At 47.3% G+C, this 19,172-nt stretch overlaps 1 protein-coding gene across 5 annotated transcripts in view; it reads right to left on the reverse strand.

Annotated features, from left to right (window-relative positions):
* DHRS7B (dehydrogenase/reductase 7B) overlaps positions 1 to 19,172 on the reverse strand; it is a 39,024-nt gene that overhangs the window by 18,774 nt on the left and 1,078 nt on the right. For 3 of the 5 annotated variants that reach the window (XR_014298316.1, XM_082679004.1, XM_082679003.1), the window contains exon 2: positions 729 to 907. Coding sequence is in view for 4 of the 5 variants with exons in the window: in XM_082679004.1 (XP_082535130.1) it covers positions 729 to 907 (179 nt within the window). In the remaining variant the exon portion in view is untranslated. Of the gene's footprint in view, positions 1 to 728; positions 908 to 8,694; positions 8,805 to 19,172 lie in introns of all 5 variants that reach the window. The other 2 variants (XM_082679005.1, XM_082679006.1) reach the window with 1 other exon arrangement.

The raw sequence follows: 19,172 nt of genomic DNA on the forward strand, positions 1-19,172 counted from the left end.
TGGCCTAGGGGCCAGCACGTGGCCCAGGGCCACACTGGCTGTACTCTCACGGGCCAGGAGACGCAGGGGCGCTGAGTGTACCCCAACTCAGGGCGCCTCTCGGCCTCGTTCCATGGAACTGAGTGTGAGCATGGGGGGCGTGCAGAGGTGGCGCGGAGCATGTGCGGAAGCTGACACACCTGCACCTGCCCTGGTACACTGCCATGGTTGGCACAGGCGTGTGGGGTGGGCCTGGGACCCAGAAGCTCCATGTGGTCACTAGGTTAGATCTGAGCTCAACTGGAGAACCCAGCTGAGGAACAGCTGAGGCCTCACTGATCCCGTCCCCACCTGCCAAGGTGCCAGGGCACAGCTGGAGGCACGGCTCCGTAAGGGGACAGCAAGCTGGAGGTGACACCAAAGCCATAAACCTGGGATGCTCGCTGAACCCAGGGAAAGGAACGTTTTGTTTGGCCCTGAGTTAGTGTCCATTTTTGAAAGTCTCCACATACAAATGCCTGTTTCCACACCGACCGGCACTGAGGCTGCCCCACGTGCACACGCGGCCCCCTCCCTGGCTTCCGCCTCTGGCCCTGGTGCCGTAGGTCAGGGCCGTCTCTCACTGTGCTTAAGCTCTCTGTCTCTATCTGGACCAAGGGCAGTGCCACCCTTGCTGCCCAGATGCCATCCCGCCTCATGTGTCTGCACCCACACCGCTGCCCCCCGCCCAGCACTGCCCCACCACCCACCTCGGCCCAGGCCCGACGTGGCGCCGGTAATGACCACCACGGCGTTCCGGACGTCGGCTCTCGTGCGCAGCCACTGCAGCAGCTTGCAGAGGCTGAAGACGCCCACGCAGCCCAACAGCAGGGGCACGGTGGCCGTGGAGGTGATGAAGTCCATGATCCTCGCCCTCAGCAGACTCTTTCTGGAAGAACAAACCAGATAAATCAGTGACGAGGTGGGAGGACGCCAGGGACTCACCAACCCTCCTCCCCCAAGTCTGACACAGAGCCCAGATCTCTCGCGCGGACCTCAGCTCTGAGCCCGTCAGTGTCTCCCCAGGCCCCGCGCCCCGTGTGGACCGTTCAGCGTGGTGGAACCAGTCTCCTCTCTGCACGGATGCGAGCGGGCGGCGGGGCGCAGACGCGCGTCGCCCAGGCAGGCTGAGGACCAGCTCCTGAAGTGTGAAGGAGGCCCCAAGCCTCCTGCAGAAATCTGTTTTGAGGAACTTAATACCAGCCGGTATCGTATCATTTTCAATTCCTGATATTCGTGAAACTAGGAAAGTTCTTCTAAACACTTTTCTTAAAAGGAAAACGGAGCCGTACCGATCGATCCTTACACTGCTCCCCTGGACAGGCTCCTCCACGGCCACAGGCCTCCGGATGCCTGGGCGACTCACGGCAGGGGAGGCAGCCCTCTGCCAAGTGCGCGCAGACTCAGGCCGCAGAGTGGAGGCCCCGCTGCACTGTGGCCTGTGCCCACCAAGTGCCACTGGCGAGCTGCGTCAGCCGGACCAATCAGGAGCCCACGGCAGCGTGGCGAGCGCTACCATGCGGGGTCCACGCTTAGAGGAAACATCCGTTCCTTCTACAACTGCCCCTCCCTTCCCCATTCCCACCCTCCACGGCCCTGGGCCCAGAGCAGCAGCCAACAGGGGAGACACGGGGCTACAGGGACGCTGAGGAGGAGCTATGGCGGAGCAGCAGCGCGCATGCCGCCTTGGGATGCCCCCGGGCCCCCAGGACGAGGATGTGAGAAGCACGGCAGCTTCTGGGGGAGGAAGGGGTTGCGACGTAAGGGCAGAGCGCCCGCGAACAAGCCTGCAGCCTTCAATCATAAGCCCTCGCCCACCTCCCAAGCCCTCAACTCCGCATATTTAAAAACCTATCTGCTCCCTTCCCAAGACAGCACCCACCCTGTGGATACCATGAAGCCAAGAACACACAGATCCCAGCACGCATCCGCCTGTGCCCGGAGCTGCTTTGACTCTGAAGTCCAGGTTTGGGAGGGGCCGTCCCGATCTAAGCTAAAAGGTTCTGCTCCGGTTTGAACCGTCAACTAAGCTAGTTTAGTATTTAGCTTGATTTTTCACCTCCCTTTCCAAACACACCCGAATTCTTGATCACTATAAAAAATGAACATCCTTGGACGAACATCTGCAAAAATGACTCTTTCCTATCAACCTCCACTTAATCTACTTCTGAAAGACGCCGGCTACCGTCTGCTAAGTGGACACATTTCCCTCTTACCCTACACTGTGCCAAACCCACAGGTGGACGCCCTGGCAATCCAAGTGGATTCTGAAGTGCCGAGCTCATTACCCGGGTACCACTGGCACCAACCCCTGCCCTCAACTAGACATTCAGGCAGGGCCGAGTCCCAGGGGAGAGGTGAGGACCCAAAGATCCTTTGTTTGGGGGCTTCCCTGGTGGTCCAGTGGTTAATAAGAGTCCGCCTTCCAAAGCAGGGGACGCGAGTTTGATCCCTGGTCAGGGAACTAAGATCCCACATGCCGTGGGGCAACTAAGCCTGCGCTCTAGAGCCCGTGCACCACAACTAGAGAGCCCATGTGCCACAACTACTGAGCCCACGCACCCTGAAGCCTGTGCACTACAACTAGAGAGAAGCCCACGTGCCGCAAGAAGATCCCGCATGCCGCATCTAAGACCCAACGCAGCCAAATTAATTAATTGATTAATTAAAAAAACAAAAACGAAGATCCTTTGTTTGGCACCTGGTAGTACTCAGAGAGGCTTAGAGCAGGCAGGAGCACCTCCGCCAGTCCGTGGGTCTGTGGGTGTGCTGCCTGGGGGCCTTCACAGGGCACAGCCCCTGAAGACGGCAGGCTGTGGGGTGCATTTCAGCCCAGTGGGACAGCTGTGCGGGAAGAGCTTTATCCCCAGGGCAATCCCAGATCCTTATACCATGTAGGTCCCAAGGTGGACCACCCTGCTTGGCTCAAACTACCCGGGGCCCAGACAATGCCCAGGAAGCCCAGGGAGGTAGAGACGCTGCTCAGGAAAAGACAACCGGCTCAGCCTCTGGGTCTGTGGGTGGACACAGGCCCACGGAGATCACAGCCCTGTGGAGTCTGCCTGTCTCAGACCCATAACCTGGGGCTAAGTCAGAACTTCACTGAAGGCTACAAGGGATCAAGCACCAATATGCAGCCCTATTGCCTCTAAAAATTCAGAGGTTTCAGAGACCACCTGGAAAACACCAACTAATGGCAATGGCAGCACAGGGGTTGCAAAGATGAGCCCTCGCCTCCTGGCCGGGTTCACAACCTGGCTCAGCTACTCATCAGCCTGGGTCAAGGCCACACCGCTGAGGCCTCGGCACCTCTGTCTGTAAAACAGGTTCGTTGGACTTCCCTGGTGGCGCAGTGGTTAAGAACCTGCCTGTCAGTGCAGGGGACACGGGTTCGAGCCCTGGTCCGGGAAGATCCCACGTGCCGCAGAACAACTAAGCCCATGCGCCACAACTACTGAGGAAATAAATAAAATAGAGATTTAAAAAAATAGAAAAAAAATCAATAAAACCCAGAGCTGGTTCTTTGAAAGGGTAAACAAAAATTAACACACCAATGGCCGGGCTCCCTAAGAAGGAAAGAGAGAAGACCCAAATAAACAAAATACGAAATGAAAGAGGAGAAATCACAACTGATACCACAGAAATACAAAAAAAACATGAAAGAATACTATGAACAATTATATGCCAATAAATTTGACAACCTAGAAGAAATGAACAACTTTCTAGAAACATACAGCCCACCAAAACTGAATCAAGAAGAAAGAGATAACTTGAACAGACCAATCGCTAAAAGTGAAATAAAATCTGTAAAAACAAATGACCAAACAAAACTCCCTACAAACAAAGTCCAGGGCCAGATGGCTTCACAGGCAAATTCTACCAAACATACAAGGAAGAACTTACACTGATCCTGCTCAAACTCTTCTAAAAGACTGAAGAGGAAGAAACACTCAAAAAGACATTCTATAAAGCCACAAGCACCCTGATACCAAAACCAGACAAAGATACTATCAAAAAAGAAAATTATAGGCCAATACCTTTGATGAATATAGATGCAAAAATCCTCAACAAGATATTAGCAAACCGGGGCTTCCCTGGTGGCGCAGTGGTTGAGAGTCCGCCTGCCGATGCAGGGGATACGGGTTCGTGCCCCGGTCCAGGAGGATCCCACATGCCGCGGAGCGGCTGGGCCCGTGAGCCATGGCCACTGAGCCTGCGCGTCCGGAGACTGTGCTCCGCAACGGGAGAGGCCACGACAGTGAGAGGCCCGCGTACCGCAAAAAACTAAATAAATAAAAATAAATAAATAAATAACAAGGTCCTACTGTATGGCGCAGGGAACTACATTCAATATCCTTTGATAAAACATAATGGAAAAGAATATGAAAAACAATACATGCGGGCTTCCCTGGTGGCGCAGCGGTTGAGAATCTGCCTGCCAATGCAGGGGACATGGGTTCGAGCCCTGGTCTGGGAAGATCCCACATGTCGCGGAGCAGCTAGGCCCGTGAGCCACAATTACTGAGCCTGCACGTCTGGAGCCTGTGCTCCACAACAAGAGAGGCCACGATAGTGAGAGACCCGTGCACCGCGATGAAGAGTGGCCCCCGCTTGCCGCAACTAGAGAAAGCCCTTACACAGAAACGAAGACCCAACACAGCCATAAATAAATAAATAAATAAATAAATAAATAAATAAAACAATACATGTATCTATAACTGAGTCACTTTGCTGTACAGCGGAAGGTAACACAACACTGTAAACCAACTACAATTCAATAAACTTAAAAAAAATAAAAAAGAAACAAACAAAATGCGGCCAACACACCAGTCATGGAGGCCAACACAGCAAAGAGAGAGCAGACAAGGGCCACAGTGTGCTGTCTACCCCTTTCTCATACCCAGGGGAGGATCAGGATGAAGATAAGCCCACCCAGCAAGGCGCCCCACTGAGACAACCAGAGCTCCACGCACCTGTTCGAAGCCCAAGCCAGCAACCCTTGACGTGAAGAAAAGAGGGAAACCACACACCGTCTTGTACATGCCTGGTACTCCTCGAGCACCTGACCCAACGTCGCAAGCCAGCCTTGGTCGCCTGGCCCCAGGGGCCACTCTGCCCGAGGCAAATATGGCACCAGGCTAGGGGGCCCATCCTCAGCCCACCTTCTGTAAGGACAGTGCATCTGCATTCAGTCTGGCAAGTTCTCACAGAATCAGAACATAAACTATAAACCAGTGCAGCTTTGCCCAGTAACTCAGGATGATGGTGGGAAAAGACACCCCAGAGCAAGCCACTAACTTTAGAGTCAGGTTCAACTTCAGCATAACTCCCCCGACCAGGTGAAGCTGCTAATATAGACAATCTCAACTCTTCCTGGGAGTTTTTCAAATTCTTAAAGATCTCCCACCTGTCATTCTGTTCTGCAGTACACATGGCCACACCGATGGGCCCTGGGTCCCCCAGACTCTCAGAGGTAGCTGTGCCAACTCCTTCCTGTCTCACCCTCAGCAGTTATGATGGCCAAGAGAGCTAGACAAAGAAGTAGCTCAGACCCACTGACTTGCTGTGGTGTCTGGGGGCCTTCTCTGAGCAAAAGGGACAGCTCCCAAGTGGAAGAAAGGAACCAAGTCTTGGCTGGCCACATTTCCAGATCAGGAAATACATCTCCTATGTAAAGCAAGGTCAAAAGGGGCCTGGGTTTTTTTGAAAATGGCATATAACATGCTTATATATTTTGCATTTTATGCCAAAATGCTTCTTAAAACTGCTAGTTTCAGATATAACTGGAAGACAAGACTGGTGGTAAAAAAAAAAGGGAGTGGGCAAACAATCTTGCTCACGATTCCCAGCATTTGGAGATGAGCTTATAGCACAGAGGGACAGTCAGCCCAGCAGTGCTGTGAGCCAGAGCCAAAAGCAGGACAGGCACGTGCAGAGAGGGGAGGCAGGCTCCGCCCACCCACACCAGCCACGCCCACTCACTCCCCACACAGGAAGTGACCAGAGAGAGGAAGTCACGGGCCCAGGTGTCTGCCTGTGTTTTCTCGCAGCACACACAACGGCGCTCCAGACCTAAGTCAAAAGAGTGTGAAGGTGGAAAAGCACCTTCACAGGTGCCTGTCACTTGGGCCAGGCGGCCGGAAAGTCTGTGGGTCTGCACTGCTCTCCTCCTTTCTACTGAGGCTTTCGGAACCTCAAACTAGAAACAAGATCGTCACCGAGAAACCAACTCGGAGCAGGCACGTCACCTCTCATGCCATCTGTTCCACTCTGAACCCTTTGGCCAAAATTCTACATTGCATTAAACAGATGGAATCTGTTCCTAAGATTCCTTTCTTCTCTCAGTTACAAAAATAAAATAAATTGAACCGTCAATAAAAACAAGTTGTTAGAATCTACTCAGAAACCACACATGGAAATTAAACCATTAAGAGCTACATCTGAAAATCAAAGGAGGGGATCTGAAAACCCTCCAAAGTGAAAAATGATAATGAGGGACTTCCCTGGTGGCGCAGTGGTTGAGAATCTGCCTGCCAATGCAGGGGACACGGGTTCGAGCCCTGGTCCAGGAAGATCCCACATGCCGCGGAGCAGCTAAGCCCGTGCGCCACAACTACTGAGCCTGCGTTCTAGAGCCCGCGAGCCACAACTACTGAGCCCGTGTGCCACAACTACTGAAGCCCACACCCCTAGAGCCCGTGCTCTGCAACAAGAGAAGCCACCGCAATGAGAAGTACGCACACCGCAACCAAGACCCAGCGCAGCCAAAGATAAAATTAATTAATTTTAAAAAAACGATAATGAGTTCAGGTCTGGAAGGATTAGTCATGAAATAAGTTGCCATGTTATGCACAAGAAAATCAGGCTAAAGGGCAGAGAGGGGTTCCAGCTGGACGGCAGGACTGAGGCCACAGGGCAAGGAGGGGCTTGGCAGCAAAAGCAGTCAGGCTCAGTTCCCACAGCCCACATCCACTCTTGTGTGTTAGCGCTGACAGCCAGCTGTTCTATTACAGGTGACGTAAGCTACAGGTCATGCTTATGACCCATATCTGAAAATACGTATCTAATTTCAGAAAGTAAAAGCAGAGTAAAGCTACTCTTTCTTGGTCTCAAGCGTATGAGAGCAGCAGCTAAGGCTGAAAAGCTGACTTTTCTTTTCAGCTGACTGAAAAGAAAAGATAGCATCCTACCTCAGACAGCAGATACTTCACCAGTGGCAGTTCCCGGCACCCATGTCTACTCTGGTCTTTTGACCCAGGGCAGAGTAACCTGGACCAGAGGATACCTTCAGGTCAGCAGGCCCTCTCTGGAATGCTGGAACGAGCCATGAACGAGTGGTCTATGGGGTGTATTTTGGGATGCGGCCTTAGGGCCCCCAGTTTAAAGGCGTGCAGGCTGGCATTAGTGAAGACAGAACCAAGAGGAAGGCCTGCGAGTATTTCAGACCAGGTCCTGAGCATCCAGTCCTGGAGAAGCGAGCAATGCTCTCCAGTAAGATGCTGGGCCCCCGCCGCACAGCATGCCCAGCCTGGGAGGGTGGGATGAGAGGTGCTGAGCACAGCTCCAGACCCTGCAGCGCGGGCTCCTGACACTTGGACAGGGTGCTGGAGGCTAACCGTTTATTATGGGTCAAGGTCTTTGTCCAGTTTTTAAAAACAGCACTTATGATAGCTACCTAGACACATTGTCACAAAAAACAATTTTGGTTTCTTTTTTTTTTTAGTTTATTATTTATTATTGGCTGTGTTGGGTCTTTGTTGCTGCACACAGGCTTTCTCTAGTTGTGGCGAGCAGGGGCTACTCTTCATTGTGGTGCACGGGCTTCTCGTTGCAGTGGCTTCTCCTGTTACGGAGCACGGGCTCTAGGCACGCGGGCTTCAGTAGTTGTGGCTTGCGGGCTCTAGAGCTCAGGCTCTGTAGTTGTGGCGCAAGGGCTTAGCTGCTCCGCGGCGCGTGGGATCTTCCCGGACCAGGGCTCGAACCCGCGTCCCCTGCATCGCCAGGTGGACTCTCAACCACTGCGCCACCAGGGAAGCCCCACAGTTTTGGTTTCTAATGTGCTTTATAAAATGAATTTAGTATTACTGGAAGATGCCTGAGTGATCTTGCCCTCTTTCCCAGAGCACACAAGAGGCCCAGACCCCTCGACAGAAACCACACAAGGCGCCCACTGTGGGTGTAAAGCAGAAAAAGCACCAAGTTGGCACTGGGGAGCAGGGTTCAGGTTCACCCTGTCATGTCCCTGCTGTGTGACGCAAGCAGATTTATTCTCTGCAACTAAGTGTCTTAACTTCAAAATGGGGGTGATTATTCCAATGAGAAACCACATGGGAAGCACTCTGTAAATGCTAAGGTCCTGCCGACTCATAAGCTAACTGAAAAGAAGCAATAAAGCATTTCCAGAGAGGATTTCAGACAGAAACTGAGCAAAGGCAGCCAGGCTGTCAGCTGGGTTGTTTTGGCTGCACCACGCGGCCTGTGGGATCTTAGTTTCCTGACCAGCGGTCAAACCTGCGCCCCCTTCATTGGAAGCATGGAGTCTTAACCACTGGACCACCAGGTAAGTCCCCACACAGGCAGCGTTAATGGCGTTTCGTAAAAAGACAAAGCTCCCTACTTTACATCAACACCTCACGTGCTGAGCATCCTCTCAGCTCCAGGATGGCTCTGGCTCACCTGTTCACCTAAGGCACATGAGGTACCATTCACACCGCGTGCTGGCGGGGCCGGGTCTGCAGGGCGATGGACCAAGAAGACGTGGGTGCTGACCTCATGAAGCTCAACGCCTAGACAGAGTGGCGATAAACAAAGAAACACAAAAATTAAACGACTGGAATTGTGATAAGGTTGCCTGTCTAGAGGATGAGCCTCACCTGAAGCTTTGATTCAAAGTCAAAACCACCCAAGCTGGTGTGCTGGCCACAGGGCACACAACCGGCCCAGGGCAGCCCTAGCTAGTGACTCCTCCGTTTTAGGAGAGAACACTTTCTAACCCATTCCATGAGACCAGCATTACCCTGATACCAAGAAAAAACACTGTAAGAAAACTACAGAACAATATCCCTTTTGAAGAGTGACACCAAACTCCTCAACAAAAAAAACTAACAAACTGAATTTAGCAGCATAGTAAAAGGATTATACATCCTGACCACGTGGGATTTGTTCCTGGAATGCAAGGATCCTACAACATATGAAGATGATCAACAATATACCGCATCAACTGAAGGAAAAAACCACACGATCAACTCAACTGACGCAGAAAAAGCATTTGATAAAATTTAACACCCTTTCATGATAAAAGCACTCAACAAATAGGAATACAAGGAAACTACTCAACACAGTAAGAGCCATACATTAAAAACCCACATCAAACTTCAGACTCAATGGTAAAAGAGTGAAAGCTTTTCTTCCAAGATCAGGAACAAAGCAAGGATGCCAACTTTCACCACCTCTATTCAACATAGTACTGAAAATTCTAGCCAGAGCAATTAGGAAAGAAAAAGAAATAATAGGCATCTAAATTGGAAAGGAAGAAGCAAAATTATCTGTTTGCAGGTGATATGATCTTGTATGTAGGAAACCCTTAGGACTCCACAAAAATGTGTTTAAAATGTGTTAGAATAAATTTATTCAGCAATGTAGCAGGACACAAAGTCAACACAAAAAAATCGGTTGTATCTCTATACATGCAAAAACAATTCCATTTACAATAACAACTAAAAGAATTAAATACTTAAGAAGTAACTTAACCAAGGAGGTGAAGACTTGTACAATGAAAACTGCAAAATACTACGGAAAGAAGTTAAACAAGACATAAATGAATGGAAATACATCCCATGTTCATGGAGTGGAACACTTATTACTATTAAAATGTCAATACCGATCAAAGCAACCTGCAGATTCAATTCAATCCCTATCAAAATCCCAACAATGCCTTTTGCAGAAAGAGAAAAACTCATCCTAAAATTCACATGGAATCTCAAAGGTCCCTGAATAGTCAAAAGAATCTTGGAAAAGAACAAAGAAGCTGGAAGAACCACTTCTTGATACCAAAACTTACTATAAAGCTAGAGTAATCAAAATTGTGTGGTGTTGGCACAAAGACAGGTACAGACCAATGGAATAGAGAGGCCAGAAATAAATCTTTCCATATATGGTCAAATAATTTTTGACAGAATGTCAAAACCATTCAATGGGGAAAAAACAGTCTTTCAAACAAATGATGCTAAGAAAACTGGATATCCAGTGACTTACCTGGCAGTCCAGTGATTAAGGCTGTGCTTTCAACGCATGGGGCATGGGTTTGATCACTGGTTGGGGAAATAATATCCCACATTCCGCATAGCACAGCCGAAAAATTAAAAATTTAATTTAATTTAATTTTAAAAAAACTGGATATCCACTTGGAAAAGAACAAAATTGGACCCTTATACAAAAATTAACTCAAAATGGATCAAGGATCTAAATGTAAGACTAAAAACATGTTTCTTACAAGAAAACATAGGCAAAAGCTTCATGACATTGGATTTGGTAATGATTTCTTGGATAAGATTCTATAAATGCATAGGTAACAAAAGAAAAACCAGATAAATTGGTTCATGAAAAATTTTAAATGTTGTGCAGTAAAAGACACTATTCACACAGTAAAACGATAACCCACAGGGTAGCAGAAAATATTTTCAAATCATATATCTGATAAGGGAGCAATATCTAAAATAGAGAACTCCTAAAATTTAAAACAAAACAAAAACCACCTGATTCAAAAATGGGCAAAGGGGGCTTCCCTGCTGGCACAGTGGTTAAGAATCCACCTGCCAATGCAGGGGACACGGGTTTGAACACTGGTCCGGGAAGATCCCACATGCTGCGGAGCAACGAAGCCCGTGTGCCACAACTACTGAGCCTGCGCTCTAGAGCCTGCGAGCCACAACTACTGAGCCTGCGCTCTAGAGCCTGCGAGCCACAACTACTGAGCCCATGTGCTACAACTACCGAAGCCCGTGCGCCTAGAGCCCGAGCTCCACAACAACAGAAGCCACCACAATGAGAAGCCCGCGCACCACAAAGAAGAGTAGCCCCCACTCGCCACAACTAGAGAAACCCCGCATGCAGCAATGAAGACCCAATAAATTAAAAAAAAAAAAAGGCAAAGGACTTGAACAGACATTTCTCAAAAGAAGACATAAAAACAGCCAATAGGTATATGAAAAGATGCTCAATATCACTAGTCATTAGTGAAATGCAAATGAAAACTATAATGAGATACCACCTCACACCCATTAGAATGACTACTATCAAAAAACCAGAAAATGATAAGTGGGAGGATATGGAGAAATTAGAACCCTATGCACTGCGGGTGAGAATGTAAAGCAGTACGGCCACTGAAAAAAAAGTATGGAGGGGCTTCCCCGGTGGTGCAGTGGTTAAGAATCCACCTGCCAATGCAGGGGACATGGGTTCGAGCCCTGGTCCGGGAAGATCCCACATGCCGCGGAGCAACTAAGCCCGTGAGCCACAACTACTGAGCCTGCGCTCTAGAGCCCATGAGCCACAACTACTGAGCCCGCGTGCCACAACTGCTGAAGTCCGGGTGCCTAGAGCCCGTGCTCTGCAACAAGAGAAGCCAACCAATGAGAAGCCTGTGCACCGCAATGAAGAGTAGCCCCTGCTCGTCGCAACTAGAGAAAAGCCCGCGCACAGCATCAAAGGCCCAACGCAGTCAAAAATAAATAAATAAATTTATTTTTTTTAAAAAAAGTATGGAGGTTCCTCAATAAAATTAAAAATAGAATTATCATATGATCCAGCAATTCCGCTGCTGGGTATATACTCAAAAGAATTGAATGCAGGGTCTTGAAGAGATATCTGTACACCCATGTTCACAGCAGCATTATTCACAATAGATAAAACACAGAAACAACCCAAGCGTCCACCAACCAATGAATGGATAAGCAAAATGTGATATGTACATACAATGGGATATCACTCAGCTTTAAAAAGGAAGGAAACTCTGACACATGCTACAATATGGATGAACCTTGAGGACACTATGCTAAGTGAAATAAGCAAGACACAAAAGCAAATACTGTATGAATCCACTTACATGAGATACTTAGAGTAGTCAAATTCTTAGAGACAGAAAGTAGAATGGGAGTTGCCAGGGGCTGGGAGCAGGGAGGGAAATGGGGAGTTATTTTTTAATGGGTACAGAATTTCAGTTTTGTAAGATGAAAAGAATTCTGGAGACAGATGGTGGTGACGGTGCTACAACATTATAAATGTATTTAACACTTCTGAACTATACACTTAAAAATGGTTAAGATCGGGCTTCCCTGGTGGCGCAGTGGTTGAGAGTCCGCCTGCCGATGCAGGGGACACGGGTTTGTGCCCCGGTCCGGGAAGATCCCACATGCCACAGAGCAACTGAGCCTGTGCGCCACAACTACTGAGCCCGCGCTCTGGAGCCCGTGAGCCACAACTACTGAGCCCGTGTGCCAAAACTACTGAAGTCTGCGCGCCTAGAGCCCATACTCTGCAGCAAGAGAAGCCACCGCAATGAGAAGCCCGCGCACCGCAACTAGAGAAAGCACTCAAGAAGCAACGAAGACCAAACACAGCCAAAAATTAAAAATAAATTAATTTTTTAAAAAAGATGGTAAATTCAAATTATGTATATTTTATTACCATAAAAAAATTTTAAGTGTGTCATTCATAAAGGATTAAACATTAAATGCTAATTTCAAGTAGGCTCATGGTTGAAATCGGATTATTTTAAAATTCTAACAAATTAGTTTCCTCATGAACTTGGATAAATTATTTGCCCACTGTTCTCTCTCTTAGACAATTTATTTAGGATGACGGTTCACTCTGAGTTCCAAGGGGTTTTTTTGTTATTAATTTATTTATTTACTTATTTGGCTGTGCCGGGTTTTAGTTTCAGCATTTGGGATCTTCGTTACGGCATTCGGGATCTTTAATGGCAGCATGCAAACTCTTAGCTGTGGCATATGGGATCTAGTTCCCTGACCAGGGATCGAACCCAGGCCCCCTGCATTGGGAGTGCGGGGGAGTCCCCCAAGTTATTTTTGGAACTGGGAAACATAATTGTGAAATTTAACTAGGAAATGCCCTTTACTCTGAAGCAGTTTTTAATAATGCTTCCACTTAAAACTTAGAGTGCCCTGACTTTAATGCCAGAAAACATATGGAAAGGAATCTCACGTTCTGGAGGACTAAAGGAGGAGGGGAGCATAATAACCCGAGAGGGTTTTCCAGAGCCAACTTCTAAGCTTTCATTTAAAAATAGCCTAGCCGGTGACCTATCACTTTATTTCCCAGCATCCCACCAAATAGCTCCCTAAGGACAGGGCCACGTCGCCTCAGGACATGTCCACAGTAAGCCATCAAACAATCTGTTTATTTCACCAAACACTGTTGGCAGATTTACTTTTCCCCATACATATTTCCCTCCTTATTTCTCTCTCAGAGCCTTTTCAGGATTGAAAAAAATTACTTGGCAAATTCCAGAGCCTATATTAAAAGAAAAAAAAAACCCTTAAATCGAAAACGTATTTTGTACATTCACCATGTTTATTGCTAGGGTATGTAACAGCATAAAGGCTTTTTTTTTTCCTATTTCTAAGTGCTTTTATTATAATGGGTATTGAATTTTTTGACAGGTTTTTCAGCATCTAGAGAAATAATCATATCATTGTTCCTAATACTTAATAATGCTGTATAAGATACTAATCAATTTCCCAATATTGAACCAACCTTGCATTCATGGAATACATCCCACTTGCTCATTTTATTTTCTTTGAAACAAAAGGAAAAAAAATCACTCAAGGAGAATTAGGCAGTTCCTTAAAAAAAGACTGCTCATAAGCCATTTCCCACAAATGAAATAGAAATCTTTTAGTAATCAAGTGAGTTTTTAAAGAATGGCTTTGACTTTTACATTATGGTAAATTAATGGGCAAAGAACAGTCTTTTCAATAAATGATGCTGGAACAACTGGATATGCACAAACTGAAGAATAAAGTTGGAACCTTACAGAACACAATATATAAAAATTAACTCAAAATGATCGAAGACCTAAATGTGAGAGCTAAAATTATAAAATACTTTAAAGAATATTTAAGTGTAAATCTTCATGATCTTGGATTAAGCAATGATTTCTTAGCTATGACACTACAGCAAAAGCAACAAAAGAAAAAGATAAATTGAACATCAAAATTGAAAACTTCTGTGCTTCAAAGAAAACTATCAAAAAAGTGAAGACAACCAACAGAATGGGAGAAAATATTTGCACATCATGTATCTCATAAGGGTCAAGTGTCCAGAATATAAAAAGAACTCGTGCAACACAAGAATAAAAGATAACCCAGATAAAAAATGAGCTGCTGCTTCTCTAAACTTTCTTTTCCAAAGAAGATATACTAGGTGAAAAACTGAAAGCATTTCCTCTAAGATCAGGAACAAGACAAGGATGTCCACTCTCACCACTCTTATTCAACACAGTTTTGGAAGTCCTAGCCACGGCAATCAGAGAAGAAAAAGAAATAAAAGGAATACAAATTGGAAAAGAAGAAGTAAAACTGTCACTGTTTGCAGATGACATGATACTATACAAAGAGAATCTAAAAATGCCACCAGAAAACTACTAGAGCTAATCAATGAATTTGGTAAAGTTGCAGGATACAAAATTAATGCACAGAAATCTCTTGCATTCCTATACACTGATGATGAAAAAAGGCTGATAACAGCAAACAAGTTCAAACTACTGGCAAGCAGTGTTCAATCACTTCAGCTGCCATCAGCGGTCTCTCCCTCCAGTAAGCAGTTTGGTGGCCAAGTCTCAGGTTACTGTGAACTTAAGAAGATGGAAGGGATAGCTCAGGTAGAATCTAAAGGAGAGTCTGTTGAATTTACTACCTCGGTGAGTGGAAAGCAGCGTCCAAGCTAAACGTACATGCCATTCAATCTCAATTTCCATCCCCACATTTATGACCTTCCAGAACAGATTAGTGGAGAGTTCATTTCTGCATTAAAATCATAACTTTACCTACCAAACATCTCATATAGGAAGAACTGGTGTTAAAAACAAGAAAATATGCTCAAAGTGGAGTCACCGACGCTGAGCCCCACATCACCAAACTTCACTTAATTAGTTTCAGCCTCTCCCAGAAATGGAATCTTAAACCAGGGAATTAGGAATCGCCTGGTCAGCACAGTGAGGTCATCTGCCTGGCAGACCCCTGCATCCCTTAAAGGGGGGTGGTCTTGCCACAACCAACCTGCTTTTTCCCAAGTAGAGCTTCCTGTTCCCGCTCCTTCTACCTGTAAAAGTCTTTCACTTTGTACAGCTCCTCGGAGCTCCTCTCTGTCTGCTAGATGGGATGCTGCCCGATTCATGACTCAAAGAAAGCCAGTAACATCTTTAAAATGTACTCAGTTAGAGACTCCCCTGGTGGCGCAGTGGTTAAGAATCTGCCTACCAGTGGTTAAGAATCTGCCTACCAGGGGACACGGGTTCGAGCCCTGGTCCGGGAAGATCCCACATGCTGCGGAGCAACTAAGCCCATGTGCCACAACTACTGAGCCTGCATGCCACAACTACTGAAGCCCACACGCCCTAGAGCCCATGCTCTGCAACAAGAGAAGCCACCGCAATGAGAAGCCCGTGCACAACGAAGAGCAGCCCCCGCTCGCCACAACCAGAGAAAGCCCACGCGCAGCAACAAAGACCCAACACAGCCAAAAATATATATATTAATTAATTTTAAAAAATTTACTCAGTTGAATTTTATGTTTTTAACAATGGGTAGGAGTGAGAAATGACATTATTGACATTAAAGAGGACAAGTCCTGGAAGGGTTAACTACCAGAGACAAGAGTTCTGACTGGAAACCAGCAAGATCTGTATCTGTATTTTTCTTTAAATCAATGTACAAGAAATTATGGACTAGATGTGACCACCTGCAGGCATCCTAAGTATGCACAACTCCATGGAACTCACTTAACGATCATCTCCAGAACGATGCCCATACTGTGAGAGCTCCAGTCCAACATTTTTCTGCACTGTTGACGTAAATTTTTTAAACTGACTTTTCCCTGTTGCAAAAAGGGAAAGAGATTTTTCTCTTTTTCTTAGAGCATTTCTCTGAAAAACCTAGAGTTTGTAAGTCCTTCCTCTGTCCCTTTGATATGTAAGCAAACCTTTTTAAAGGCTAAATAAGCTAGCTCCAGCCACAAGTAAAACCCAAGAATTTTTTTCTGAAGGGCCTGGGAGCCATCTCTCTTAAGGTAACATCGTGGGAGTTTAGCCTAGGCACCTCGACTACCCGCTCATAGAAATTAAGGATGTTTTACTTTTCTTTCAGAGAAAGGCAACTGACTAGCACAGACGGCCACCCCAACCACCAGGTAAATTTAGGATGAAAACACATACAGCAAGTGGTGTTGCCTAGTCTTTTTACAAGAGAACAAATTACCATTAATCTTGAGATTATGTATGTAATGGGCTGTAAATGGTGGGTTGTTTTTTTTCTGTTTTTGTAGTCTCATTTGCAGATTACCTGTGTTGTATCCCAGTTTCAGTTAATGACTGAATAACAGAATTCTTTTCTTTCCGCATTTGTGGAGAGCATTTCCTAGGTTGGCAGGAGAGTTTATTTGTACCTTTTCCCAACATAAATGTGGATTGGACCACCTCACAGGTCCCACCTTGACAGCTCCCTCAATAAGGAAAGGTGGGGACTTGCCTGGCGGTCCAGTGGTTAAGACTTCACGCTTCACAGGTTCGATCCCTGGTCAGGGAACTAAAATCCTACATGCCCCACAGCACAGCACCCCCCTCCGCAAAAAAACATGGGAAAGGTGTTCCTCTCTGACAAGAGCTTTAGAGACTCAGCCATTCCGGTCATGTGAGTGCCAGACCTTCCTACATCCCTGCCTTTGTGACACCCCACCTGGATCATTGCAAAGACGTCTTACTCAAAACTGAACTCATGTCCTTCATCTGAGTTCTGATCTCAGATACAAAGGCCAGAAAATTAATCAGCCCTGAACCTCCCTCTTCCATCTTACCCCAGAGTGAACCTATTACCAAGCCCCACTGATCCTACCTTTTAAACAGCCCTCACACCCATCGACTTCCGCCTCCGCCGAGGGAGAAGCCAGAGTGATCTTTCATAAACACACACCTGCTGGTTCTACTCCCTGAATGAGACTCCTCAGTGGCCTCCCACCATCCTTAGGAGAAGCTCCAGATACTTGGCATGACCTGTGAGGCCTGCATGGTCTGACCCCTGCCTACCTCTCCAACCCCATCTCCCTGAGTCGCTCCCCCTCCCTCTCCGTCCTCCAGCCCCAACTGGGAGCTTAAGCTCCAGGAGGACACAGACCACGTCTATTTGCTCATGCTATGTCCCTAGCACAGTGCCTAGCACATAGTAGATGGTAAACAAACACATCTGAAGAATAATATTGGTAAAACAACTGTAGCATCTTAAATGGAAAGCAAGTAAAACATGAATTAAATTAATAACTATCCTTAAACGTTTGTATCCTAGGTAGCTAACATAGGACTTGGACCATTGGGAGACTAAAAAATCTTAAATAATTTTGCAAGCCAGAGACAAATAGGGTGAAATACAATACTGGCACTCCTGTCTATTCAGCTTTGCCACGCAAGTAACCAACACTGAGCAAGTGTCACACTGAGGTCTCTGCCCCTCCGCACATCTGTCCCCACCCAGGGCAACCAGAGGCCTAACCATGTCTGAAGAAGGATGCCGGGAGCTGGAACACAGACACAGTTTGTGGAGATGATTATATGTCCTGGGAAGCAAATAAACCCTGGGGTACAGCACTGCTCGGATGGGATTCAACCTGTGTCCGCTTCTGCCTTGGAAGCACTCTCCACTGCCCGCCACATGGGTCGCTCCGAAACTACCAGTCACAGCCCCTCCGACCCTCGAGGCCTCACGTGCGTCCCTCCTCTTCACTCTTCTCTTTGCCCTTTTTTTTTTTTTTTTTTTTGCGGTACGCGGGCCTCTCACCGTTGTGGCCTCTCCCGTTGCGGAGCACAGGCTCCGGACGCACAGGCTCAGTGGCCATGGCTCACGGACCCAGCCGCTCCGCGGCATGTGGGATCTTCCCGGACCGGGGCACGAACCCGTGTCCCCTGCATCGGCAGGCGGACTCTCAACCACTGCACCACCAGGGAAGCCCTCTCTTTGCCCATTTTAACTCCAACTCAGTCCTTAAGGTCTCAGCTGACTACTATCTCCTCAGGAAAGGCGACCCTGTCCCTCCTCACCCGGCCTGCTGCCACTGACCCCATTATATATTCTTACAGCGCCCTCTACTGTCTCCTATGGCGGGTACCACGACCACAGCCAATATTTCGTTGGTCATTTTCTATTTTCTGTGGGTCTCCCTTGCTAGATTCATTGCTTATGAGTTGCTACTTCAACTCAAGTTGTTACCTGAAGACAGGGGCTGTGTCTGCTTTAGCCATCAGTGTATCCCCAACACCTAGCGCCTGCTGGTACAGACCAGCTGTTCAATAAATACCTGTGAAGTGAAGGAATTAATGAAATACATAGACAAGCACTAGCTTTTGGAGTGACATGGAATTGGCTCTGCCCTTACTAGTTCAGTGCTAAATTTCTTCCCATCTCTGAGTCCATTTCTTCTACTATAAATGAAGACAGGACTTCCCTGGTGGCGCAGTGGTTGAGAATCCACCTGCCAACGCAGGGGACACGGGTTCGAGACCTGGTCCGGGAAGATCCCGCATGCCGCCGAGCAACTAAGTCCGTGCGCCACAACTACTGAGCCTGCGCTCTAGAGCCCGTGAGCCACAAACTACTGAGCCCGCGTACTGCAACTACTGAAGCCCACGCGCCTAGAGCCCGTGCTCCGCAACAAGAGAAGCCACCGCCATGAGAAGCCCGCGCACCACAGTGAAGAGTATTCCCCTCTGGACACAACTAGAGAAAGCCCACGCACAGCAACGAAGACCCAATGCAGCCAAAAATAAATAAACTTTTAAAAAATATTTAAAAAAAATAAATTCTTGAGCAAGGACCTCTTCAGAAGCAACCCCTGTACTAGAATTAGTTTGTTTTATACAGAAGCCTAGTTTT

Source organism: Grampus griseus, assembly GCF_964374135.1.
Source record: "Grampus griseus genome assembly, chromosome: 20".
NCBI classification, from domain to species: Eukaryota; Metazoa; Chordata; class Mammalia; order Artiodactyla; family Delphinidae; genus Grampus; species Grampus griseus.